The 27,531-nt window shown below is 37.3% G+C and overlaps 1 protein-coding gene across 8 annotated transcripts; it reads left to right on the forward strand.

The window, feature by feature from the left end:
• Nucleotides 1–85: 85 nt before the first annotated feature.
• Nucleotides 86–26,771, forward strand: STAU1 (staufen double-stranded RNA binding protein 1). 8 transcript variants are annotated; one of them, XM_010722445.3, is made up of 17 exons: nt 86–186; nt 3,283–3,349; nt 8,476–8,750; nt 9,138–9,262; nt 10,636–10,792; nt 12,229–12,367; nt 13,007–13,172; nt 17,974–18,072; nt 19,382–19,612; nt 20,147–20,290; nt 21,106–21,252; nt 22,002–22,074; nt 22,380–22,699; nt 23,433–23,555; nt 25,046–25,131; nt 25,224–25,271; nt 25,793–26,771. In XM_010722445.3, exons 3-17 carry the CDS (start codon nt 8,558–8,560, stop codon nt 25,878–25,880), a joined length of 2,139 nt encoding a protein of 712 aa, XP_010720747.1. In that variant the 5' UTR covers nt 86–186; nt 3,283–3,349; nt 8,476–8,557; the 3' UTR covers nt 25,881–26,771. The 8 variants fall into 8 exon arrangements, with proteins under 8 accessions (XP_010720747.1, XP_010720751.1, XP_010720748.1 ...); XM_010722446.3 differs by having other exon boundaries at nt 87–186; nt 19,400–19,612; XM_010722452.3 differs by having other exon boundaries at nt 87–186; nt 25,229–25,271; nt 25,793–25,823.
• The last annotated feature ends 760 nt before the right edge of the window (nt 26,772–27,531 follow it).

The following is a 27,531-nucleotide window of genomic DNA, read 5'->3' on the forward strand; positions in this document are numbered from 1 at the left end:
CGCCGCTGGGTGTAAGGACGGCGCGGCGGCCCGCGGTTTTCTCCCCGCGCACGTCGCGGCGCGCACCCCGAGGCGGCGGCGGGCAGCGCTGCTTCCCGGCCCCGTGCCGTCCTCTCGCCGCAGCAGAGCTCTTTCCCCGTTCCTTGCTCGCATCACGGAGTTTCTCAGGAGCTGTGGTAGCAACAGGTTCCTGTCGCATCCTTGCTGCTCTCTGTTCCCTGCTGCGCGGCTCGGGTCCGTTTGTGTTCTCTGCGGGGTGGTGCTGTGCTGAGAGCAGTGACAGCCGTTCCTATTGATCCGTGGGTTGGAGATTTTCTGTCCTTTTTCTGGCAGGTTAAAGGCAAACCTGGGAGGAACGTCATAGGGAATTGATAGGCAGCGAGGTGTATCAATAGCAGTGAAATGAGACACCTGCGTAGAAAGCCCTTGCCTGCTTTTAGGATGGCATATTTAAAGAAGTTCTTAAATTCTACCAACGATGTACAGCTGCACTGCACGGTTGCTCTGTCCCTGCTGGCAGATCATTGTTTTTTATAAATCTTTTCAAAGTGAGTTTTAATAATACAGCCATGGCTGTGATGAAGCAGAGCCTTCCCTGATTTGTCCATTTATCATCTCATGATGAGATATCCTGATATTAAGCAACAAATCTGTGTGTTCAGACTGCTCTGGAGGTGATAGCTGTCATAACTTAACCAGGCGAGCATCGCATCCTGAGGAAAGTTTTAGGAGTAAATGGGTTCAATTTTTTCTGCACATACCATTTTCTGATATTGGCTCAGAATTTTATTTCAGAACTGCTCTGAAGTGTATATCCTACAATCATAGAATGGCCTGGGTTGAAAAGGACCACAGTGATCAATTAGTTTCAATCCCCCTGCTATGTGCAGGGTTGCCAACCACCAGACCAGGTGAGATAACAATTCTTTGTGATTATTTAAGTAGACTTTCTTTGCAAATTTTCCTAACATTTATAATCAGTCATGATTTTGCTGTCAGTCAGGCAACATCTGAGGTAGTTGGTGGCAAAATTGAAGTATGCGTTGGTTGAAATTAATTTGGGGTGTGACAACCATAACTCTGCAGAGTCAGAGCAAAATAGAAATCTGTGCTTTGTATTCTGTAGCTCACCGAAAAGCAGTGATTTGTTCTGAGGACATACAAAGTTTCAAAAATTTTTTAACATTGTGTTGTCCAGAATCTTTACTGGGGGTTCCTTATTCTTGAGAGTTCTTGGAGATGTGGCTGGAACCATAGAGCAGATCTGTATGTTGGTTACTGTGTGAGCTGAAATTGGTATCTGTGGCTTCATGGCCCGTTGTACTTCTGGGTGCAGCAGCCAAATATGAAGTTCTGTGCAGCACCTCTTGACAGCAGCACCCAGCTGGAAGCAGCCATCTGAGTGAGCATTCATCTTCGTTGGTGATCGCCTCATCCGTGCCATTGCTTCTGAGCTGTTCTGTCTAATAGAGTTTTCTCTCCTTGAAGATTTCTCTTACCTGTATTTAGAAGTAACAGCACCTTTTCCTTCACTGGATGCTGGTTTTGAGATGCACCTTGTCCTGCCCAGATGCTATAGAAAAAGATTTATTGAAGAAGAAGGCACTGCTCAGCTGTGCTTTATATGCTGTGTAAATAGCCTCGGGTCTATAAAGTTTGAAGTGTTTTTTATCTTTATTGGTGGAGTGTATTTATTTACAGTTCAGTTGTAAATAGTCAGGTATTGTTGTTAATGCTGTTCCAGAAGGCAAGTGCTTTAGGATTTTGTGCTATATGTACAGAGCTACTGATGTGCATTTTTCAGATCTTTGTTAGGAAATGAACCGTCTCAGTAAACCTGATGGAATTTGTGGAGACGTGTTCTTAGTGCTCCCAAATGAGTATGCAACAAAAGGAGGCTCTGCCACCATATCCAAGTTACTTAAAGTTCCTTTAGGAAAGGGTGGAAGAAGGGAGCTTTTCTGAAAGGTATTTTGCCTGGCTATGATGGATGCACAGCAGTCTTCCTCAATCTGCAGCAACAGGTGGGAGCGTGGCCGGACCAGTGGCTGCTCTGCTCTGCCTGCATGCTGTAGGTGACTGTAGGTGTGTGCTGGGCTGGCTGCCCAGTGAGAGAGTACAGTGACAGAGGGGACAGTCAGTGAGTGCTGTGTGTCCCACGGGTTGTTGTTTTGGTTCTGTTTGGGTCCCACCTTGGGTACTTGCATCCTTTGGTAGAAATAGGGCTTAGGCTTTTTTTGGTTCTTGTCGAATGCATGCATTTCAGGGAATTGTCCTTCTTTGTGAACAATTTGTCACTAATGAGGAAAATTAGTTACCCTTGCTATGCAACTGAAGGGGCAGCAGCTGTTAAGGTGCCTTGTGTTGTGAAACATCCTGTTTCAGAAAGAATTTTTTAGTTTAGATTCTCATTTTCTGTAGTAGAACTCTTTCTTGGATATTGTCTATGACACAATCTTTAGCTTCTCATCTCAACCTGTAATTTGTGTCCTGATGGTTTTGTCTGGTGTCTGTTTCTCATTCTCCTTTGCTCTTGTACCTAAAAAGCCCTTTTCTGCTGCTGGCAGTTCGTGAATGGGTGCACAGAAGGGTTTAATGAGATATGCCTGCAAGCTGTGATAGGCAGCTAAATGGCATATGGTTATGTGGCTCTCAGATGTGCATGTCCTAGAGAACAGAACACCTTCCCATATTCTGTTACTGACAATGAATAAAATATATTTCTTTGAGAACTTGGTCTCTGTTGTGTTTTCAGCTGGCCACTCAGTGTTCGGAGCACATCTGTGCTAGAAGATTGTGAGATCCCCTTTTCCAAACCTGATCTTTGAGCTCCAGGTGCTGCCCTTCAATGATGGGGAAGGACTGGTTCTGGTAGGGGCTGGGCTGTGTGGTCCCTGGGACACAGGGTAACAGCAAGGTATTGCATATGTCTGCAGTAGCAGCTCTGAGGCCTCATTCCAAGTTGTGTGTTTATCAATTACTTAAATTTTGCCAACAGGTCGTCTCCATCACCCACAGTGGTATGGTGCATTGCAGTCCTTACTATTAGAAAGCTCTATCTCCATGCACTTTTAAGCCTGCCACATCTTGCTCTGTCACTTCACGCATGGAGAAAGATTATTCTTTTCCACTCCAAGAACTGTATTGTGCTTGTGGACTGCTGTTGTCAGCCCCAGCTTGTCAACCCCTCCTCTTCAGTATATGTGAGCCCAAATCCATCCATGTTTCTTAGAGAATATACTTTTCTAAAGCAAAATGCTAACTCTCTCTTTTTCCTCCTAGGGATTCTCCATCATAAATACCCTATTCACAAGTAAATCCAAATCTCCACTGTCTGGATCTCCTAAAGGTACAGGAAACTTACTTAAAATGTTCAAGTTTCTTACCTTTTACTTGCATTATATTGGAGAAAGCACGTGTTGTGGTGAAGTCTGATTAACCTCAGGAAGTGTCTGTTTTGTGGCCCTCTGGCTTCTACGTGCAACACTTTGGCAATTATGATAAAGGAAAAAAAAACAAACCATGAAAATTTGAGGATTATCATAAGGATAATATTGAGACAGCACTGTCTCAATAAAATATAAAATACTAATGTCTGATTTAGCAAAAATAAATAGACAAAGGTGGGAAAGGAGCAAGTTATATGATTTACTGCTGCCTGTGATGGTATGTGTAACACATGAGTTTGTTCATCTGTCTATCAGTCGTAGTTAGCTTGTAAGTCCTAGCAGTGTCACGAGTATTGCGTAGGGGTCAGTGATTTGTTGTCTTGAAATGTTTGAAATAGTTGTTAACCTCTGATTACATGGAAAAATCACCTGAGATAGCAGCATCTTCATTTCTCCATTCAGTGAGCTGGCCTATGTAAGTTGTTTTTTCTTGAATGGTGTGGGGTTTGTAGAGCTGTTATAGAGTAGAGAGCATGTTATGCTGAGAAAGCATTGTAAACCCTTTTGTTATCCACAAAAAGCCTATAATTGAATGTTCAATTAGGTGCAGTAAGTTCTTTTATCCTAGTGAAGTATTTCACACAGACCAACTCAGTTCCATAAGCTACTTGAGTAACTGAGAAATTAGAAGCAAAGTCCTAATTTACTTTGTCAGAGTGTGCTTTGACGTTGCTTGTAGAAAGGAGCTAAATGTTTTATAAAAGCAAACAATATAGGATCATAGAATGGCCTGGGTTGAAAAGGACCACAATGATCATCCAGTTTCAATCCCCCTGCTTTGTGCAGGGTTGCCAATCACCAGACCAGGCTGCCCAGAGCCACATCCAGCCTGGCCTTCTATATTTATATATGCCAACTTGTAGCATGTGATCCTGTAAATTACCGCACAGGGTCTAAAATTGTGAGAAATCTGTAAAGTGAAACTTTACAAATCACCAGATGTGTTAACAGCCAAGCAGTGAAGGTTTTTATGAAGGAATTTATGAAACACTGCCTAAATTCAATCTAATCAACTCTGAAATAGTTGTGAATGGGTGATAACTTGCTGGATGTTGATTAAATTTTTTGGTTAGAATATAAAAACATGAGATCGGTGAGTGAAAGGGAAATCAGAGAATCACAGTGTGACAATGATGTACCAGTTATAATAGAAGGAAGCATTAAGTGTACTTAATGCTGACAGGTTAAAATGATACATCAATTGGAAGAGTTTCATTGTCATAGCATTTTAGCTGTCTCCCTGGTAATAAATTTCTGTTCAGCTGTGGAAAACGCCTGGCACGCCCGCTCTCCAGCTACTTGAATGTCGTGGGGATAAATCCTGAACTGTGGGGTGTTCTGCAGGTTTAAGATGTCTGCTCCAAGTAAAGATTCAGTTATTGATTCCTTAAAATTTCAATTCTGTTAGATACTGCTGCTGCTACTTCCTCCACCTTTAGAAAGAGTCATGGAAAGGAACACTCACGTGATCTTGTTGAGCACCTTTTTTTCTTTCTTGTTATATTAATAGTTCCAGAGGCCAAATATTTGTACAGTAGTTCTGGTCATCAAACCCTGGTTACATGTGTAATTGCAGAGTATTTTGCAAAGAGTAGGTGGGACTATTGGAGTCTTACAGATGCTTAAAGCAAGCTGTGCTGAAACTTGCGATACCTGACTCCTCTGGAAGTCTTTGCATTCCTAGAAGGTACAGGAGGGCTGAACTCTTCCCGTTTTTGACTTGTCAGGCTGGAGGAGGTTGAGTGGTGAGTTCTGGGAGGTGTGCTTCAAAGCCGTGTTTAAACATGGCCGAGCAGCTGGACTGTCAGAGAAGCTGGGCAATTGTTCCCACGCTGAGAACAAGCATGTTGTGAGCGATGGATGTGTCTGCAGTGACTTTTTTTTTGTCTGGTTGTGGAATGTGAACAGCTGAAGCCTATTCTCAGTTGGGTTGGTTTCCAAAACTTTGTTGTTTTAAGCAATAGGATTTGTGCTTAAGTCTCCAAAGATTTTGTGAATAATGCCTGAATTGTTTATCCTGAATGTTGTTATAATTAGAGGTGTTCAAAAAGAAGCTTTTTTGGACTGGATGCAGATGACTTTCTCTCTTGATAGAGTGAGATCTGGATAGAAAATAGTCCAGACTGTCCTGGTGTGAGGTTCTTCAGTATCCTGCAGTAAATATAGCAAGTGAACTAATATCATCCTTGTTGGGGACTTACTTTCTTGGAATAAAAAAAAAAAAAGAGGGACCAGCATTAAGGTTTGCCTAGTATCATGAGAGTGAAACAGGATGAAGGAAGAATAAGTTGTAGAAGTTAATGTTTTTAAAGCTGAACTACTGAATGCAGTGTTCTTTCTTTACATTTAGAATAATGTTGGATTTTGCTCTAAAGCACATACTGACATCCTTGAAACAGATGCTTGAGAGGATGTCTGTGGTTGTAGAATATCTGTGCTGTTCTGTGGATATGCTGATAGAATTCAGTTTGTGTTCTGCAGTAGTAGCAGTTTTCTTTGCATCCAGGAGCCTGAGACATACAGTAGAATGGTGATTTAGAGTATCCTCTGCTAAGCTGTTTCTGGAATGAGGAGTTATGCTTTTATACTGTTTTTAATCGCCATCCACAACTGCTTTATGAGCCTACGAAGTGAGTTTTGAGAAAATGAAATGTAAGAGGTGAACTTCAGTACACCACAAAAATAGTGGAAAAATCGAATACAATATACAACAGAGCTCATTTGTGACCTGACAGTGAAAGCTGAAATGTCTTTATGTGCAAATTTTAAATAGAAAATTGCAGAATTGCTTTAGAATTAAAATATCCTGTGATAGATTGTACTTAATACAAAAGACTTTTGCAGATTTCTAGCCAGATATGGATTTGATGAGATGCTTATTTAGCTGAGCTTTGCTATTGAAAGTATATGATTCTTCTCTGCACTGTGTGATAGTTGACTAGAAAACCACTTTAGAATACATATTTCTGGTGTTGAAATTCCACATTCCCAATAAACATGTGATTGCAAGTAAGTGAAGTAATGTCTTGCTTTAGAAATGAAGCACTTCAGGGCAAAGCTCTAAGAAAAATGTTTCAGACTTTCTTTTCAGCATGATCTGAAAAGATCCTGGTGTTACTGACTTCTAAACCAAAAATTTTGGTGTTCTCAAAATGTGGGGATCACAAATTTGTGAACTTTGGTTAATTTGAGGGATGCTGTGCTTCAGCAGTAAATGATCATTCACTTTTTATAGGACTACAAGATTACTTATTTGTTTGTGGCAATTGTTGTATTATATTTGAATATGTTCAGGGTTTCTAGTAATGCTTCTGGGAATGAAACTTAGCTATTATAAAATGATTACCCCAGAGTCTTAGTCTACATACTTTTGATCTCTGTCTTTCAATTTCTTTGAGCTCCTTCAGATAGGACTCCCCAGTGCCCTTTCCACAGTTACAGTGCACCTAGTGCACTCTTTGATAGTCAAATATAGCATTTACTTTGAGTATAGGGAGCACGTATAGATCTTGTGAACTAACAAGGTCTTCTGAAGTAATTTCCTTGTCTAGTGAAAAACAAAGCTATCCAGCCAGCAGTGTGGTAAGCCTGATGTGCTTATGGTAGTTCTTCAAAGCTAAAATATTCCAGATGGCAGATTGGTTTGTATGTGTTGTTTTCTGTAGCTTTTTTTCTTACCAGATAAAATCTTTGTATGAGTGTATTACCCTGAGTTCTCCCCTCAAAATTGTCTTTCAGTACCAAGCTAAAAGCTTCAGTCTGACTCACCGCTGCTCCTCTTACACTGGGAAGCCCATTCACAGGTTCAGAATTTGAGGCTTACTGAGCACTTGTGGAGTTGTGTTGCTACTAATAGCTCCCCGGTGGTATCTGGAGCAGTGATTTCACTTGTACCCTTCATCTGTAATTATGTCAGGGGGAAAAAAAAACAACAAAACCCTTTGTTCGATGCCCTAATAAAGTCTGTGGCAGATGAGTGTGTGCATCCATGTGTGTGCGTTTGTGTGTAAAATGTATTTACTTGGCTGTGAAATTTATTTTGAACAAATTGATATGTGGATAGTAAGTGGATATGGACAGCTGAGCTCTGGCAGCAGTGATAGCCTCAAACTGGCAACCTCCTAGTGTATATTTAGGTTTAACTGTCTGAGCATGAAGATAATGTTGCATCCATGTGTAACAGAAATCTAACAGTAATTTGTCAGTGGAGGAAGGACCTATCACAGTATTTCACTATGCCTGCTGCAAGTGCATTGCTTGGAGGTGTTTTTTTTCTTACAAGAACATGTTGCCTGTGAGCACACTCAACCTTTGCTTACAGGATTGTAAGGCTGAGTAACTCTAAAGTGATAGCTTGGAACTGTGACTGACACTTCATGACACGAATAGAAGTATCCTTCAAAGTGTATGTCACTTACAATGTTTATAAGCTCTTACATCTTTTTTCCACCAGTAGCTACATCAGCATTTTTCTGCTAGACATCAGTTGGGTTCCCTTGTAAATGATCAGGTGTTCTCCTTAATGATCCTGGAAAAAAGCGAAAGTATATGTTTATAAAAAAAAAAAAAGATGTGTTCTGAAGAATTTCTCCATGAAGAGTACATTTGTTGCTTGCCCTTCCAGGCTTAAAAAAAAAAGAAAAAATAAAATTGACTCGAAATAGTAAGAAGAGTGATCTGCTCATGCAAGTTGCTCTATGCTTAGTGTATAAGCAGTGGTTATCAGTTTAAGTAACAGGATTTGTTTTGTAAGGTGACTCAGTGTTGGAGCAGAGTCGGGAAGTTAAATAAGCAAACATAAATAAGACTCTTATACTACTTTTAGAGTTTAGAGATTGAAATGTGCTATTAAAACTGGATGTCTGAGAGACTTACTGCATACCAAATGGAAACAATGACTGCTTGATTTAATGCTTTTTTCCCCTTTTCCCTTTTTTGCTAATTGAGAAATAATTTCAGCAGATCATTATTTAGAGAATGCTAAACATTCAGTATTAACTTTTCTCCTTCCATCTTTACATTTTAGGTCAGCAATTCGTTTCCATTGCTGAGTTTGCCTGCATTCAAAACTGTTTGCCTACGGTAACTTGCTCTGGTGGGAAGTGAACATGTCTCAAGTTCAAATTCAGAATCCTTCTACTGCCCTTGCAGGGAGCCAAATATTGAATAAGAACCCATCTCTTTCACAGCCACTGAGTATTCCTTCTACTACTAGTTCTTTGCCCTCTGAAAATGCAGGTAGACCTATCCAAAATTCTGCTTTACCCTCTGCATCCGTTACATCTACCAATGCAGCTGCAGGTGAGATTGAGTATCTATTAGTAGATGTATATATTTTTGATGTCTTGGACCCATGAATGTTGCAGAAGTAATACTTATCCAATTACAGCAGCTTGTAATGTTTTCTCCACACTGAACAGAGTCTGTCTGAGAAGACAGAGGCACTCTTTTGCACCGAGGCCTGTTTGTAATACTGAAAAATACTTAACGTTTTCATACACTGCTTGGAGCTCTCAAGGCTCTTCAGGGAACGTGCTGTTGCTGTTTTGGCTTATGACCAGAACTGTCTAATCCAGTGAACGTATTTCTGGGGGGTATTGATGCTAAGAAAATGTAGGATTTTTATTTAAAATGCTTGTAGATTTCATTGCTACCTGCTCATTTATCTGTTTTTATATAATCTCTCAGCTCCTTCTAACATGGCAAACCCCAAAGAGAAAACCCCAATGTGTCTTGTGAATGAGTTAGCCCGTTTCAACAAGATTCAGCCTGAATATAAGCTTCTGAGTGAGCAAGGTCCAGCTCATTCAAAGGTACCTATTCATATAAGTCTCTTGTTTCTCTTCTTCGTGCTCTTGTACTTTTTTAGTGGAAAGGCAAAGCATATGCCTTTAGTTGTAAATCAAATGAACTTGACTGTCCTAATTGTCAGCTGTTTGGAAATCAAGGATCTTAGTATGTATTTTTTTGATGCCTGAAGTACGATACAGTTGAACAGTGCCGAACATTCATCTGGGCCAAAACAGTTGGATTAGCAAAAGAATCTTTGGTCCATAGTGGTGGGGATTATGAAAATGCTTAGGACAAGCCAGCACGTGGTGTTCATCCGATATCACTGCAATCTTGTGCAGTATGTTAAAAGCCCAGTAATATGCAGTTTGTTTAGTGTGCTGTTTACCCATAGAGAGAGAATTTCTAAGGAATGCAGTAATTATAGAAGCAATTTGTGTTACTTCAAAGAACAATGAGGATGTGAGTTTTAACATTATTAAGCTTTTTAGTTCTCATTGGAGGTCTCTATTGAAAGGGTCAAGGCATACAAGGAAAATCAGCCTGAGCTACATCTATTTAATCTGACACCATCTCCTTAAGGTGTTGTCTGGAACAGTGTTAGTGTTGTATGCAGGAAGAATTGCCTTTGATGTGGGTAATGCTGAGAATTAAAATCTTTCAACCCAAACATGCATAATGTCAACTTCAATGTGCAAAGCAGGCAAGGCTTGCCTTTGCAAAAAGTAATGGAATAACATTCAGAGCATCTGTTCACTTGTTTTCATTCTGACTGAAATTAAATTTCATTTAATTACCAGAGAGACTTTGGCTTTCTGTTGTCTGATTAATTTGTGAAAATTTAGGGCAATATATATCCTTCCTTATCTCATATAAAAAGAAGTATCACAGCATTGCTCTATAATCAGACAGGTTTGTAATCCCTTGGGGGCATGCAGGAGGTTTTTTGGTGCAATGTGAACTTACTGTTCCTCAAACTACTGGTAAATACAGTTTATTAAAAAAAACAAAACAACAAGGTGTTAAAACAGCAAGTTGTTGGGGAATAAAGTGTGATTTCCAGGGCATCTGTTCTGATGGATGTTGACATACCATTTACCCCCGTTATGGTCACCTCTGTATGCATTGCCTCTTTTGTTTTACGGCCTGCATCATCTCATTTGGTATGCTAGGATAGTGCTAGCTGCAGTTTTGTGAAATTCATAGTTAAGTAATCAGGGATATCCTGTAGATGTCCCAGATGTTTAAAACGTGGAGTTGACATTAGTAAAGGAAAGCACTGGATACTGTCTTCTCGACTTTTGCATCAGTAGAAGACTCACAGTTCCGTGGAAGACAGTCTAATAACTATTGTAAATTCTGAACCCACTCGTAAAACATGTTTTCTATTTCTCAGGTGTTTACAGTGCAGCTGACTCTTGGGGACCAGCACTGGGAAGCTGAAGGAACTAGTATTAAAAAAGCGCAACATGCAGCAGCTGCCAAAGCCTTGGAAGGGACAAAGTTCCCGAAACCTACAGCTCGTCCATCTCGTAGTGAAGGCAAGAATCCAGGTATATACCTCACCAAACTGATACAGAAACCGACAAACAATGAGGAATTTAGCTTTCTGGTTTTAATATATATGTAAAGTTGCATAAGGATAAATAAAAAGGGTGATACTGACATTATGTTCTGTGTATTTAATAATAGCAATAGTTGGGTTTTTTGAGAAAGTCATCTTGATATTTAACCTTTGATCATGGTAGGCATCATAAAAATTCAACAAAAATTAACAAGTTAAAAGTACAGATATTTTTTTTTCATCATTCACTCAGGCTTTTGAAGAACCTACTGCTTAACTTGCTGCTTTCTGTTGTATTGCTTGGTGGAATCTTTGAAAAGATTTTTATTATAATCTTAAAAAAAAAAAAACTATCAAGAATTCAGTCACAGCAAAGAATAATATTTTTCATAGGTGGATGAATTTGACAATTTTTACAGGATAGTTCAGGAGCTTGATGATAAAGATTTCCTTAAAAATTTAAGTGAACTATTAAATTTGCGTCCAGCAGTTGATTAAAAACTTTGAAAGATGCTTCATTTGCATTTCTTTAAAGAGAAGTAGAAGTGGAGTTGTAGAAAAGCATTGAAGTTGTTGCAGTGTTTAGTCAACCTCTTGTTTTCTAAGATTGCTTTGAGGATATGTCTAGAATGTGAAGTAGCCTCTCATCTCAGCTGCACATGTGATAACTTTGCATGTCACTTGAGTTGAAAGCTCTCTAAGGATGGCATTATTCCATTCAGCAAAGGATAAAACTCTAATACCAGCTGTATTTGATATCACCTAAATTCTTTCTTTAGTAGCACTTGGTACAGCAAACAGGAAAAATACTAGAAATTAGCAATTACCTATTTTTTTTTCTATGAATCTGTTCTGTAATTTCTTTTTTCTTTCCTGCGGTTACCTTAAAACTTTCCTTTACATTTATGTGACTGTTCTTTATCAGATGAGAATAGTCAGTCAGTTACTCATCCACATGAAAAAATGTTTAGAGCCACCAGCAGCAATATACCTTCCTTGTCAAAAGGCAAATTGCAATTTGAAAGGGAAGAGTCATAAAAACCTTCGTTAGTTGTTGAATACAAAAAGAAATACTCAATTATTCTCAGTAAACAACAGAAGCAGAAGATATGTGTAGTATGTCTGTTAATTTCAAAAGATATTTTAGAAAAAGAAATTGCTGCTCTGCACAACATATTAGCTATGCTGTAAAACTCAATCTGTAGCTTAACAAAGCTTCACCAAATAAAAGAAAAAAAGTGTATAAGAGAATTGGCACAGTTGATCTAGGCTTGTAATGTAATGTGCATCACACATGTATATTCTTTGAGTTCTGAATATGAAATGGCAAAGTCGTCTTTTTCTCTGCTTGGAGACAGGATGAGAGCTTGTATTACTGCAGTCTCTGGTGACAGCTGGACAACTCTTTATTTCCTTTTTATTTAGACAGTGTAACTCCCACAGTGGAGTTGAATGCGCTTTGCATGAAGCTGGGAAAGAAACCTATGTATAAACCTATTGATCCTTATACAGGGATGAGATCCACTTACAACTATACAATGAGAGGTGGTACTTATCCTCCACGGTATGTATTGTATAATTTTGGGGTTTTGCAGGCTATTGTTTTTGAATTTCTGCTCTCTTCATCTGAAAACTATTGAAAAATGCAAGTCTGAGGCAAAAAGGTCTTGATAGATACACTCCATGCAAAACTGCAATTTGTCTTAATGGTTTTGTCTTCTGGCAGAAGGGGAATGTGAAGGAACTGAACCAGATGATGAAGTGTTTTGAAGGACACTTGGATATATTTGGCTTCATGAAGGGAATACCTTATATTTCTTGCATTTCCTTTCTGTGTAGAAACAATTGGATACTTTTTTTTTTTCAAATTAACTGCTTAAGTTGCAGATTCAGTTTAAAGAATGTTCTGAGCATTGAAATGAAGAATTTAAAGCTTGCAGGACTAACAACTTTGTCAAAGCATAGTTATATTGTCCTTTGCTATTTTAGATTGTTATAAAACATTGTAAAATAAGAAATGTCAATAGTCTCCTTTACATATATCTCCCTAAAATCTTTTAGACTTAAAATTTGGCTTTTAGTACTTGTGCTTATGTGCTGAGAAGTGGTTACTGATACCTAAGGGATTCTTCCACATATATTTTATGTTTCTGTAGGTTTGCTTTGTAGGCCAAACTATTTACTTATGTTTATCTCTTTATAGGTACTTTTACCCATTTCCTGTTGGGCCTTTACTTTATCAAGTTGAGCTTTCAATTGGGGGGCAACAGTTTCATGGGAAAGGAAGAACAAGACAAGCTGCTAAGCATGATGCAGCTGCTAAAGCACTGAAAGTTCTGCAGAATGAGCCCTTGCCTGAGAAACCAGAGGTGGGAATGGATTAAGTGTTTTAAGTATAAATTGTTAAGATCATTTGAGTTATTGTAGATGTTTTTCCAAATTGAGAGGAAGATTGTAGTTATGAAATTTAATTCCATGTAGGAATGTTTATGTACTTGTATCACTAGAAACAATTTGATTGGAATAGTAATAATTTTCTGTAGAACTGGAAGTTTCCAAAATGAAGTTTTATTAATTCTTTTGCTGCAGTATATTTCCACAGCAATGCTATAGGCCTCTGTCAGATGTAATAAGCACTAGAGCTTAGATAGGAAGCAATGTCTTAGCAGGTACAGATAATATGCAAACTTCTGCAGAAATCTAAGCAGGGCAGTTAGGTTCCAGTACAGGCAACACAGAGATCAGACACAGGTTTTCTTCCTGGGCAAAATTTCTGTGTGATTATGGAATGAACAGCAGAACATAAAGAAGAACTTAGAGGAAGTTCATTGATGTAGAAAAGTTGTGCACAATTTTTGAAAGAAATAGTAAGAAGCAAAATTGTATCCCTTCATATGTTTATGGTTGCTTGGCACTTCTCATTCCAAGATCCTTGCTTTTTATTTTATTTTAATTTATTTAACTTGCTTAGGTGGGAAGTCTCATTGTGAGCACGTGAGTTTCTGGAGCTGAGGTGACTGTGTGCAACCTCTCCATATGTGCTGAGTGACATCTCTACCAGAGCTCTCACTGTAGGGAGCATGTTGGTTACAGAGTCTGACTGTGTGCGTGGGGGGGGGGGGGAAGGAAAGTAGGCAATTAGGCAAGAATGTAATTGGGGAGTCTCAGACTGAGATTTAAAAAAAAAAGTGTGAATTACAGAAATTAGTGAGGGAATGCAGAGAATATGTTGTGAAGCCAATAGATATTGACTTAAAAATGTTAAGTGTTTATGGGAGAGATCACTGCCCGGATAATTAAGGAAAAATAGTCAGATCTGATGTTTTTAGGAAGAGGCCTAGGGGACACTGCAGTATGGAGCAGGTCGGAGTGTGGGTGGTCAGGGACAAGCTGGGGGTCTTCAGCAGGTGAGATCAAGGCTGAGGGAGGTATTTTCTTTCAGCATAGAAGGACCCCAAATTTCTAACTATTGTCATTCTGTGTCACTGATGCATAATGATCACTTTTTGCACTCGTTGTCTTAAAAGATGACTTACTGTCCTTGGAAGTTTGTGTACTGGACCCAAGGAGTCCAGCTGCAGAAAATAGTGGGATCACAACTGAATTAATTTCTGTTCATTTCTTTAGAAAATCTTATGTGCAAGTGACTTTTTGAGTATTTGTAAAGTTGTTTAAAGCTGAGTAACATGGTCACATGCTGTACTTCCACGTGATCACATATTCTTTATTATAGGTTGTCTCTTCCAGTGTAAATGGTGTGAATTGAGAGATGAGGGAAGTAAACCTAGAGAGTTTATTTTCATGTTTGCTTATTTTAAGGACATGACCAGGAAATTGCTATTGTGAATTATACAAGAGATGACAAGAACAGAGAATTATTTTATGGATGGAACAGTTGCAGGCTCCCTGTATTCTGTTTTGACTCTGTTATACATATGCTGAGCAGGTCACTTTAAGTACACTTTCACAAGAAACATACATTTGTCTTTTTATTTTCATTTATTTATGCTTGGCTTCTACTAAGTGAACATAGAGAATTTGAACAGAATGCTGTTTTATAAAAAGCACTCAAACCAGATCTGAAATTTGGTACTTCAGTAACAAGTTCATTAATATTTGTGATTCTGGAATAGCTTTGGGTATGTCTGAGGGAATTACTATCTTTGTAACAGCTTTTTTGCACTAGACAAGATGAAGAGAAAATAAGGAATGTTTTACCACTGAGTGAGTGCTGTTCGGTGAGGCAAGATCGCTGAAGGATGCAGCAGTGTAAGATCCGAAGAGATTCCATTACATGTGCATACAGTGAAGGCAAATTAAGATTTTTTTACAAGCAGACATAGTCCTGATACTTCTACTTGTCACTTGATATTGCCAGTAATTATCCTTTTAAACATATTTTCATGGATCCCACTAGAGTTTGTCTATATATAAAATGTGTAACCTTGAGCTCCTCTAATTTTAGCCAGAAAATATTCAGTGCTGAAGAATAAATCATTGAGTAAAAGGAGTAGACTTAAAGCATAAGAATAACCATTTACCATACCTTCTTAGAGCACGAATCTGGAAGCTATGGCAGGAGAAAGATTTTAATGAAATTTGCTCTCAGCTGGACAGAGCACTGCCTGAGCAACTGATCTAATTTTAAGTTGTCTGTGCTTTGAGCAGGAGTCTATAGTAGGAAACCTCCAAAGGATCGTTCCAACCTAAATTAGTCTGACTGGAGTTCAGACATGCTGACAAGGAGTCAGAACAGTTATTTGCATATTCAGAGACAGAAGTAATGAAGCCTAGATTTAAAGCTTGGAAAGCAGTGTTTTGCAGCACAATGCTCAGACAGAAATTCTAACGTTTGCCTGAAAACACTAAACCCAGAAATGCTTCTATGCTTTTTTCCATTTATCTGTTAAATATCAGCTGCTCTTTATAACTTTAACATGGAAGAAAATATTGGTAGTTCTGTTGAAATCAATGTAGTTCGCATCAGCAATTTTCATAATTTGCTTATAAGCAGTCCTTGAGGAAGTATGTGTTGAAAGATTTCCTAGAAAAGGGGGAATCCCTTTTAAAGGAGTATATTACTTTTGCAGTTTGTTTAGGAGCTTTAAAATCTATGATATATTTTTGTTTCATTGCATGACTTTTTCAATTGATAAAGGGGGATCTAATTTGTTAAAAGCGAAGTGGAGGTTTGTTTGTGGTCTTCGTGTGTGATTGAGAGGCATAATAGATTCCTTGGAGAGGAATGCGCATGTGCCAGCTACTCTAAAAGCAGACTCTATAGATTATCTGCCTCAGCATTGCTGGGAAAGAGGAAGAAGGTGGGGTGTGATTATCTTTGATTTATTAAATAAACTGATCCAGAACTGAAGTGGAGGCAAAATAATTCGTAAAAGAGCCATAGTCTGTCAATGTTTTGATATTGATTTACTCTATTAAAATAAAGACACTGAGAAAAATACTTGTTTTAAACCATTTGAACAGACTTGAAATATGTAAAGAATATACAAAATTAATATAGCAGATAATTTCATACTTTGTTGTTCATACTTTTATATCTTTGTTTTGTTTTGGAACTATTTTAAATGGAAAAGTAATCCAAAGAAGAGAGGCCCTGGTCATCTTGGCAAGGAAAAATGTGGGAATTTCACAAGATTGAATATATCTGGGATTGCAAGGAAGGGAAGAATATTTGTAATTAAAATGATTGTGCAATTGTTTTTATAAGTCAGTGACAGATCATTCCTATCAATGCTGGCAGTAATGTGCTGTAACACACCCTAATAAAATAAGGCCTTAAGAGTTCAAATACCTTTTCTGGGATTATGATACTATTCATTTTTAACCTACCACTTGCATTTGAAATGGATTTTAGAATATGATGATTGAGATTTTTGACACCAATAGTTAATCTTTTTCCTGCAGTGTGCCTCCTGCTGAGATGTAGTGTGTGGTTCTTGGAATGTAGGTACTGCCTGCACATTTCTTGTGTGCTGCAGTGTGCTTTACTCCTATGGGAGTGGTGCCATCATGTGGTCTTGGTTTTCACAGACCTGAAGGTCGCTCTGTGTATTGGAAGATCAGAAATATTAGATGTTATCATAGGAACAGCATAGAGTCTGCTGGGATGCTAGGAAGGAGTGTATGTATTTTGTTCAGAGATTGGAAAAGACTTCTTTACATGATGGGAATTGAACATAAATGTCCTCGCGCTCTGATCTGACTTGTTAGTAAAAAACTGAGGATGCTTGCTACCATCAAAACTAGATATAATCAGTCAAGCTCTCTAGCATATTTCTGCTGCTTCAATAAAATATTTAAATCATTTTTGTTAGCTGCTTGCACAACCAGCATTGCAGTATAATATAATTGGTGTAATTGTTGCTATTCATCTTTATCATAATCTTTCCTATATCACTGCTGAACACTTAGTCTTAAAATTTCTCTGTTGCTGTTACCATGCCTCTTAGTTCATGTTGATACCAACATCAGTGAAGACATTTTTGGAATCACTATCAAAATTTTATTGGCAGATGCATAGAAGTGCCTGTAGGTAAGATCCACCTGGCACTGCTGGCCCTCTAGCAAGCTGTAAGATATCAGAAATGTATTTGATTTAAGGCAAGTTTCTGATGGCATGCTCCTCAGTTGATTAGAAAAATTCATAGATGAAGAGCTGGCAAGAGAACATGTTGAATGAAAGGTCTATGCCGGGGTCTGATAAGTCATCCTTTATTCACATTGGTCCCATTCTCAGAATCTTCATTTTTTTCTGGCCTTTCTCTTATCTGATACTGTCTTAGTACTTTTGATACAAATGTCCAATCAGCATATGAAAACTATTTCATAAAGGTACTTCCATTTGGAAAGCAGTTCATTTAATGCTTCAATTTCTTGTTCTATAGATAGGTTTTAAATCTATTGGCCCATATTCCATTTATAGTTTTTCTCCTATCATGAGCACATGAAAATAAGGAGGTATGTTAGCTTTTACCCATCACCTTAAAAGAGCTTCCTAAATTTCAGGTCTGTAGTACGTGTGCTGCATTTTTGCACATTCATGTAAAATGGCAGTAAAAGTTAAACAATTTGAGAGTTCAATAAACTGGTTGGATTAATCAAATTCAATTTAATAGGATCTTTATTTTAAATAGAGTATGCTTCTTTTAGGTTAACGGAAAAGAACCAGATGATGAAAATCTCAATAAATCTGAAATAAGCCAAGTTTTTGAGATTGCACTTAAAAGGAACTTGCCTGTGAATTTTGAGGTATGTTTATTTTACAAGCTCTAGATCTGTTTTCATTAGAAAATTAAGGCTACACATTAAGTAGAGTCTTTTCTAGGTAACCCAAACAACTGACTTTAACATGCCTTGTTAGTTGTGAGTACATGTTCATTTTTTGACAGTCACCCCAATTGTCTCAGAGTTCATAAGGTTAAGTGATGAAAGAAATCCAATCCACCTGTTCACCAAGTCATGCACTAAAATCATAGCATGAGTGAACAGCTATGCTGTGGTTGTCTGTGCAATCTTTTCCAAGTTTTTTTTTTTAATCAGTATTATAGTGGAAAAAAAAAAACGAAACACAACCCTATATTAAAGATTAGAACACTGGAGCACAAAGTCAAGGCAGAAGAGTTGTAACTTGCTCTGAAGGAGCTTATTTATGGAAGTATTTTCTTAACTGAGCACTGATGTGGACTACCCGCAAGTTGCAGAATCTCAGATAGGTTTCTTTTCTTGCCATGAGGTGACCTCATGTGCATCTTACTTTCCTTTCCCTTTGGCCTGGCTGCTTGCTGCCTCTTTGCCCCTCCTTGATCATTGAATTACCTCGAATCAGTAGCTTCGATAGGAGCGTCTTAATTGCACCAAAATATTAATTATTGTATTGCCTTCCTGTGCTGGCAGAATAACGTTTCAATCAATTATATGAATGCTTACTGTAAGAAAATGTGATTGTGTGTAACTAAATTGCTTTTTAAACTGTATTATGAAATTTCATAGGACTCTTTCAGTTATTATAGATTGGCATGAACATCACCAGTAAGAATACACTGTCACAAAAAGCCAGTTGTGGGTGGAAGCTCTCAATTCGTTTTTATTGTTTGACTCTGAATGTCTTGAAGTATGATTTGTTAAGAATGGAGTTAAGACTAAATCTGTAGTAAGCAGCTAGCACTTAAATGTTTCCAGAATTTCTGATTTCTAAGTTAAATTGCTGGATCCCAAATAATGGCTTTCTCAGTGATGTTCTGTTACTGTGACCTTATGTATGAGGTGATATTATCTGCATGGAAGTTGACAATGAAATAGAGCAGTCATTTTGAAGGAGTAAATAAGTAAGATGGGTTAATGACTGGAATATGTAAATAATGTTTATTGGTTACTGCATCTGGTCTTCTAAAACATGCATTTATTTGGGTGGGATTATGTTACTAGAGGATGATTTACATAGGCACTTTATGAATTTTATCAAAATTTGAAATCTCTTTATCCATAGTGCTTGTGAGAATTTTGCTATAAACAATGTGCTGTACCATTTTTAATAAGTGTTTATCACGCTTTCACTCAGTTTTTCCCTCTGAAACAGGTGACCAAGGAAAGTGGTCCTCCCCATATGAAGAGCTTTGTAACCAAGGTGTCAGTTGGAGAATTCATGGGTGAAGGTGAGGGAAAGAGCAAGAAGATCTCAAAGAAAAATGCTGCAATAGCAGTCCTAGAAGAACTGAAAAAATTGCCACCCCTTCCTACGGTTGAGAAAATGAAGCCACGAATCAAAAAGAAAACAAAATCAATAGTGAAGGTAAGAGACAATCTAATCGCTGTAAATCATCACACGAGAGACATTTATTTGTCAGTTATGAACACACTTAGATTGCGTAACATTCATCATCATTTTGGTGCTGGAAAAGAATATTTTGCTCCCACTGGGAGCAAATGGAGTTCCATCAATATTTTTACAACAGATAATAATAAATTCAAGATGAAGGAGAATCCATGTGAAAGAATGAATGATGCCTGAAAAACAAGCTCTGACTTTCAATCATTAGTGTGGGGTTTTGCATGATTTTTACCTTCTACAAATTCTCCTGCAAGGCTGTCCTTTCCAACATATGATTTGAATCTCTGAAAGTATTTCCAGAGGTAGGTTCTATGGTCAACTATGACAGCAGAGCCAAATAAATTGGCTGTTTCTCCATGGCTGCAATGGTATTTCATTAAGAAATTTTGGTTTTAGTTTGTTTTTATTTCAGAAAATAATGAGTTCAGTGGTTCTGTTTTATTGACTCAAATATTCACAAATTTTGGCTTATTTCCTGAACATTTTTTTGTATAGCTGCAAACAAGTCCAGAATATGGTCAAGGCATGAATCCCATTAGCAGACTTGCTCAGATACAGCAGGCCAAGAAAGAGAAGGAACCAGAGTACATGCTCATCACAGAACGCGGTCTTCCAAGACGCAGGGAATTTGTTATGCAGGTTTGTTTGTTGACTTGAGAAATTTAGTTGCTTGGCTGTAATGTTTCTTTTTCTTTCTTTTTTTGTTGTTGGCTTATTGTAATCAGAGTGTGATAATGATATTCCAAATGGATGGGATTACAGCCAAATTTGCACTGAATTTATTACAGAAATATTAGTAGATTCCACCCAGAGGAGACAGTGGTTCGAGAAAAGTGATCTGAATCACGGTTTGTTTTTTTTTTTTAAAAAAAAGCATGGGACAGCAGAAGTCTGCCTGTGCCTTCCTACTGTATTTAAAGCTTTTTATATTTTTATGATATAGGATTCATTAAACATGAACCAAATAATTCATTTCTTCCTTCCCAAGATTTCTTGTGTGTTGCCTCAGAGTACAATGCTCTCTGCAAATAAAATTCCAATAGTATGGTAGTTTTTTCATGTTGACTGTCTGCTAGGCTCTAATAATTATGTCCTCCAGCCTTCTCTTATATTCTGGAAAAAGCAGAAAAATCAGTTTCTTTCCAGGAAAAATTGCTGAACGGTTAACTTCAGCTTGAAAAACTGTATCCACTGTGATGCCAGTTCTGAGCATTTAGGCTGGTGCCAACGTGTGACGATGAAATATAACTGATTATGTTAATTCTGTTTGTTATTTTGTGCTTGGAGGGCAGTGATTGAAGATAATAAACAACAGATTAATTGTTGCTTAGAATAATAATTTGAACTATCTCGTGACTTGTGCTGTATTGAAGATACATGTGAACAGTCAGTGAATCCTAAGATTCAATCCTAAGCTTAGGATTTTACTTGCTCTTTCTTCCTCTTTTGTCCAGGTGAAAGTTGGTGTACACACAGCTGAAGGAATGGGCACAAACAAAAAGGTTGCTAAACGCAATGCAGCTGAAAATATGTTGGAAATTTTAGGTTTCAAAATCCCTCAACCTCAGCCTCCAAAACCAGCATTAAAGACAGAAGAGAAGGTAATATTCTTTGAATACTGACCACAGAGTGTAAACAATAGCAGCTTTGCAAGACAGTAAAGCCATGCCTTCTGCAGTGGTCAGGAAACCATTCTATTGAGGTGACTTCTCTAAATAACTGCATTTTGGATACATCAGGGATTCAATTTTGCAAGCAAAGTCTCATTGGAAGACTGAATGAATGTATTTTCCAGGGAATGGTTCAGTATGCGAATATTTGATTGATGCATTTGGTCTTAGAAACTGGCAAACATGTCGGGTACATTGTATATTGAAAGTTGTGGGTAGCTTTATCAGTAATTTCAGCCAGAAGTTTGTAATAGTTTTTTATTCTCTTTAGTCTCCTAGCGTGGAAAGAGCCTTGCATTCTTGTCTATTGATTCAGCAGATGTGAAGTTAAAATAGCAATTCTTGTTTTCTCTTTTTCATGTATGTGTCCACTTGTTTCCAATGCATTCATATTGTTACCAGCAATATGAACGTTGTTTTAAATGGCTGATTATGGTATCTAGTTCTCAATAGCTGTGTTCCTAATAACACTTCAATAGCCTGTAAATGGTTTTATTCATTCAATAAGAATCACTGAACTTGTCTTTTCTTTATAGGTATATGAGAGTAGAATCATTTGAATAATAATTCTTCAGTAAAATTTTGACAAGTCAGATTCTCTACATTTTGAAAACTTTAACACTTGAGGGAAAAACAGCTTTTAAAGGGATATTGTTTGACCTCATTTCTTTATTTTTAAGACACCAGTGAAGAAACCAAGTGATGGAAGAAAAGTAACTTTCTTTGAGCCAGGCTCTGAAGAGACTTCAACTAGTAAGTAACATTACTGAAAGAAGCAAAGCCCTGATGCATTTATCCGTCCCTTCAAAAGCATTATTTAACATGCTATAATAAGTAGAAGTGTTGGGACAGTTTCTGTGTGAGGAAAAGGTAGGAAGAGAAGGAGAGATCAGTCTCTTTGACTTAGGAGAAAGTTTCTCTGGTGTAGTCCTCATTTGATGGGAGCAGATTCCCTAGAAAGGTGATGCAGTTTCTGTCACCTGGGGTTAGTGTTCCAGATTTGGAGGAATAGTTGCAATTAGCAAGCTCTGTATTGGTGGTACCTTTCTTCTCCTCAGGTAATAAAGAAGACGAGTTTAGGATGCCTTATCTCAGTCATCAGCAGCTTCCCGCTGGAATTCTTCCCATGGTCCCTGAGGTTGCACAAGCTGTAGGAGCCAGTCAAGGACACCACACCAAAGAATTCAATAGGGCAGCCCCAAATCCTGCCAAGGCTACTGTAACAGCAATGATTGCTAGAGAGCTATTGTATGGTGGTACTTCTCCTACTGCTGAGACCATATTAAAAAATAACAACTCATCAGGCCATGTGCCCCACGGACCACTTACCAGGCCCTCTGAACAGCTGGACTATCTTTCCAATGTTCAAGGAATCCAGGTAAATGTTCAGTTTTCAAGAGTTCTTCCAGTGCTGTCAAAACTGATATAACTTGTTTTAAAGCATTTTAGTTCTGCTGTTGACTGATGTTCATGTAAACACTATATCTATAAAATATACTGAATTTTACTTTTTTTTTTAATTTTGTTGTTAAATATGCATTATATACGAATTCTCAGGCTCAATTGGGTGCTGGGGTGTAGGCCTCTGAGAAGAACAAAAATGAAAGTATTGTTTTCTGAAAACTGTCATGATGTGGGAACATAATGTGAATTAGTACTTGGCTGCTCTGAAATCAATTTTTTGTTCTTTGAAAAATTGATGCATTCACACTGCCATAAACTGTGTATTTACTTAGGGTTAGTCCCTTTCATTAGAATCCCATTTAATTTCCTATATTGATGCTTTATTGATATTATTCTTAATAATAAGAGCTCCATCAATTAAAAAGTGTGGCAGGAAAAAATTCAGGTAGCAGTGAGCAGAATAAAGATCCTAGAAATAATCATTATGTAGCAATTGTAATTCAGAAGGCTTGCAGAGTTCTTGCGATTACTCAAAATTATTATTACAAGTGAAGTGAAACTCAGAAGTAAATGGTTCTGCTGGCTAACAGATAAGGAGTAAAGTAGAGTTTGGCTTCATATGTAGGCAAATAATCTTTAGCAGTTGTGATGTATTATTTCTTATACTTGGTTAACTGAAAAGAACTAAATAATTCTCTTTTCTTTAGGTTGAATATAAAGACTTTCCAAAAAATAACAAGAATGAGTTTGTGTCTCTTATAAACTGTTCCTCTCAGCCACCACTTATCAGCCATGGAATTGGAAAGGATGTAGAATCTTGTCACGATATGGTATGATGAATATTACTGAAATGCTTTCTTTTTCTGCAGCAGATAGAACAGGATTTTGTTGCTTCTGGTAAATAATTAAATGCTGTACAATTCCCTGACTATTTTTGTTGAATACATCACAGGTTGCTAAAATAACTGATGAATAATATCAACATCTAATTTAAGTAATCTTTAACATGCTCAATATATGCTAATAATTTTGGTTTACAGGAAGAACATTTTTTTTTGTCTCAGTGTTATGGCCCCTGAACACACCTTGAAGAAAATGTATAAAAAGAAACTTCTAAAACACAAAAGCATATAACTTTTTTTATTTTTCTTAATGGAATGAGCTGATATCTTATTTGGAATGGTAATACTTAGATTCATACTACCAGATTTTCTGCTGGAGCGGAACCCAAAAGGGAACGAAATGCAATAAGCCATTAAATAGCAGGAGACACTCTAAGTCTGTTAAAATCCATTTACAAATAAGGTCGTCTTATTCACAGCTGAAATACATTTTGTGAAAGAATGAGTCTTCTAGAGACTGAATTTTAAGTGATCTTGTCTTCTGCTATAAAAGACATTACATATTGTTAGCCATATGTACACAGACTACTGTAACTTGGAAGAAGTTTATTTCCTTTGGTTTCTAGTGGTGACTGGACCACACACTAAAGTAAGAGTTTGTAATATGTAAATACATGTAAGAAAACTGGTTTGACTGATTTTTAGACTCAACATTTTTTGCAGTAATTTTATAATAGCTATATTTTGTTAGAGATCTCTTTGAGCTTTGTCACTGAGCTTTGATGCCTATCTCTATATCCTGCTGTAAAGAGCACCTGGAAGATTAAGCACACAAGTCAGTGTAGTAGGTGAAGGGAAAAGAACAGCAGCATTCAAGCTTAACCATTGTAATTTGGTAGATGTGAGAGCATTCCTATGTTCAGATATTCAGCTTTCACTAAAGCATGTGCCATAAGTAATGGGGTGTTTTGAAGAGATGTACCTGAAATTGATCTGAACAAAACTGAAAAATCTTTTCAATTCTTAAAGGAAGTAACTTTTGCATTAGCTGTGCCACATTAACAAAATACACTTCTTTTATGTGGTTGTGTGCCCTGTTGTACTTTTTGATATTTGTCTTTTTTTTTTCTTATTCTGTGGAGGACTTCTTGGTTCTGTGTATTTTAATGTCCTTACGCAAGTACTGTACAGTTGGAGCCATTATTAATTTTGTATTTTTCCATGATATTAATAGTACTGCTGAATTTGTTTCCCTGTTGCTAAAACAAATGCTATGGGAATCCTCTAGCCACAGTACCATTCTGTTGTTTATTGTAATAAGATCAAATTCTACACCACTTAATATTTTCTGCCATAATTCTGATTCTTAAAAAATATATTACCAAAGTTAGAACGCTTACTTTGAGTCCCAGTCCCCACTTCCTAAACAAATGAAATGAACTCAATTTGAGTTATTGAATGTTACTTCTTTTCTTTAGGCTGCATTGAACATTTTGAAGTTGCTGTCTGAGCTGGACCAACAAACTACAGAGATGCCAAGAACAGGAAATGGACCAATGTCTGTGTGAGTGTGACCCATTGACTTTCCCTTGTATTATTGGAAACATGTAACCCTAAGATAAACAAATAAAACATGAGGGTTTTTTTCTTTGCCAGAGAAGTTAAAATACCAAGGGCTGTTACCTTGCTGAGAAGGACGAGAGGGTAGGTTTTATGATCCAGCTTGTAATTTTCACGTGTCAAATGCAAGTTATTAAGCTTCATGCTACAGCAAGTGGATAAAATGTGATGGCTGTGATAACACAGGAATTTTAACTGTGATATCTCTGCTTGTTACATAGTTACATGTATTTGTAAATAGTGTGATGTTTTTCTGTGGATTTAAGTATTAGAGCAGCCTCTAGAAATTTCCTGCATGTAAATTGTAATCTCTGTTTAGATTTCATAGCTTGCTCACGGAAGAAATGGTGGGCAAGGGGGAGAGGGAGGGTGATTTGTAAATTTGTCTTTTAGCAGAAAAAAAAGTGGCTTTTTATTCTGTAATTTAGATAACAAGCTACCAAAATAGTTGAATCAACAAAGTACTGGTTGATTAAAAATTGAGGCCAGTTGCACGTAAGCAGATTATCATCTGCACCTCAAATCCTTTGTATTGGATTTAGAAGTGTTTTGTTAGTGGAAGTGGTGTTTTATCTCATAAGTAACAGATGTTTCCTCATTCGTAGATGTGTGAAACAAGAAATGGAAAGTGATCCTCTTCTCAAACCGGCTAACTCAAACACTTTGGGACAAACACTGGACAGCACTGCCTAAAAAGGCTTTTGACTGGACCCAAACATGAAAGCACCAGAGAAAATCAAATGCTTCCTATTAATGTAACCTGTTTTAGAGTGCTACAGTCTTTACAACCTACTGTAGAGTCTAAATCATAACTCTTGCTTTTTCTTCAAACAGTGATAAATTTTTAGTTTCATTATGTTGTTTTGATTGAAATGACACTATAAATTTTTCATTTAAAAGTTTCTTAATTGTATCTAGAACAATAGCACAGTTTAGAAACTTTGTCTTCTGAGACTGACATGTTATCTGTGAACTAACTTGGGAAGATCATATCCATGTATGTGGTTATTTTGTTTTTATTGAAATAGCAAGTTTCTCTGCAAATCAATTGTGTGCCCACCGTTTTTAAGAAGTCCAGTATTTTCGCAAACCTGGTGTAATTATCCAACGGTTGAATGAATTATTACACTTCAGGAATTTTAAACTTCGATCATATTTGGTTAATTTCTAGTTTTGTTGAGTAGGGGTATGGGAACTTGAGTGCAACGTGACTTTAAGTGATCTCTGATCTGTGTTTTAAGGATTGTGTGTATAGATGGCACACAGCTCACTACATTACAGGATATGATCTCAATGTATAAAAACCGCAGATTGATTTTCCTTGAGTGCTTTATACTGTTTAATTACATCTCCATGTAGGGCTGAAAAAAATTACCTATGTTTATATATAAACTGTGTTGCTTTTGATGTTGTGTTATTGCGCACTGAACTGTGTGCAATAAAGTATTTGCATATGGTCCAGGTAAAGCACGATAGCCTTGCAAGTTAAGTACTGCTTCAGTTCATTGTTTACGCTGGAATTTTTTCTCCCCATGGAATGTAAGTAAAACGTAGTGTTTGTCACCAATAAATGGTAATACTAAATTTTTTTTTTTGGGGTTAATTTATTCTTGTATGCCACTACAGGGGCTGCTTTTCCATAGGATTTGTAATGCTTGTGATATAGTACGGGCGGTATTGTAAAGCTATGGCGTAACTGTACAATGATTATCAACAACATATAAATAATTACTATTTAGTGATGTGGAGAATGTGAAAAATTGGCAAGGTTGAGGACATTCAAAAGTAATGTAGGTACATTTTGTAATTTGTGCCACAGTGTATTAGTGCAACTGTATTCATGGGAGCTTAAACTAACCTTGTGATTATGACAGGAAACCTGGTGCAACAGGTTGGAATGATTTTTCTCTAGTTTCAAGTTTCCTTGTTTGCTTGTATTTTGAGTCATAACCTTGCCTTGCACCTAGTAATTCTGGGGAAGTAATACTTTAAAAAATGAAATGAAACTTTCCCTCTAGCAACAGAAATTGGCACTGTGGACTGACTCATGGCAGTGTATCATTTGGATGTGAACTATGTTCATGTGTACTTAACTGGTAATCTGTAGCAACACTTCTTATATGCAGTGTGTATAGTAACTCGTCGTAGAAAGCAGTTACTGCACATGTAATTCTGAGCTAAATGTCTCAGCCTTTTTTATTTGCATTATCAAAAGCAATTGGGCTACATCAACTGCGTACCAAATTTGATGGAATCAAGTTGGTTTTGATCATAAGCGCAAAAAACATTGTAAAGGTTTTGTTTTTTTTTTAAACATTTGTAGAACTAAATGATGTACATTCAA

This window comes from Meleagris gallopavo, chromosome 22 (assembly GCF_000146605.3).
Source record: "Meleagris gallopavo isolate NT-WF06-2002-E0010 breed Aviagen turkey brand Nicholas breeding stock chromosome 22, Turkey_5.1, whole genome shotgun sequence".
NCBI classification, from domain to species: Eukaryota; Metazoa; Chordata; class Aves; order Galliformes; family Phasianidae; genus Meleagris; species Meleagris gallopavo.

Excerpts from the sequence above, each read along its gene's own strand:
- STAU1 (XM_010722445.3), top strand. The coding sequence starts at position 8,558 with ATGTCTCAAGTTCAAATTCAGAATCCTTCTACTGCCCTTGCAGGGAGC. Across the intron at positions 12,368-13,006 it reads GGTGGTACTTATCCTCCACG|GTACTTTTACCCATTTCCTG; the intron begins GTATGTATTGTA and ends ATCTCTTTATAG. Across the intron at positions 20,291-21,105 it reads GCAGGGAATTTGTTATGCAG|GTGAAAGTTGGTGTACACAC; the intron begins GTTTGTTTGTTG and ends TCTTTTGTCCAG.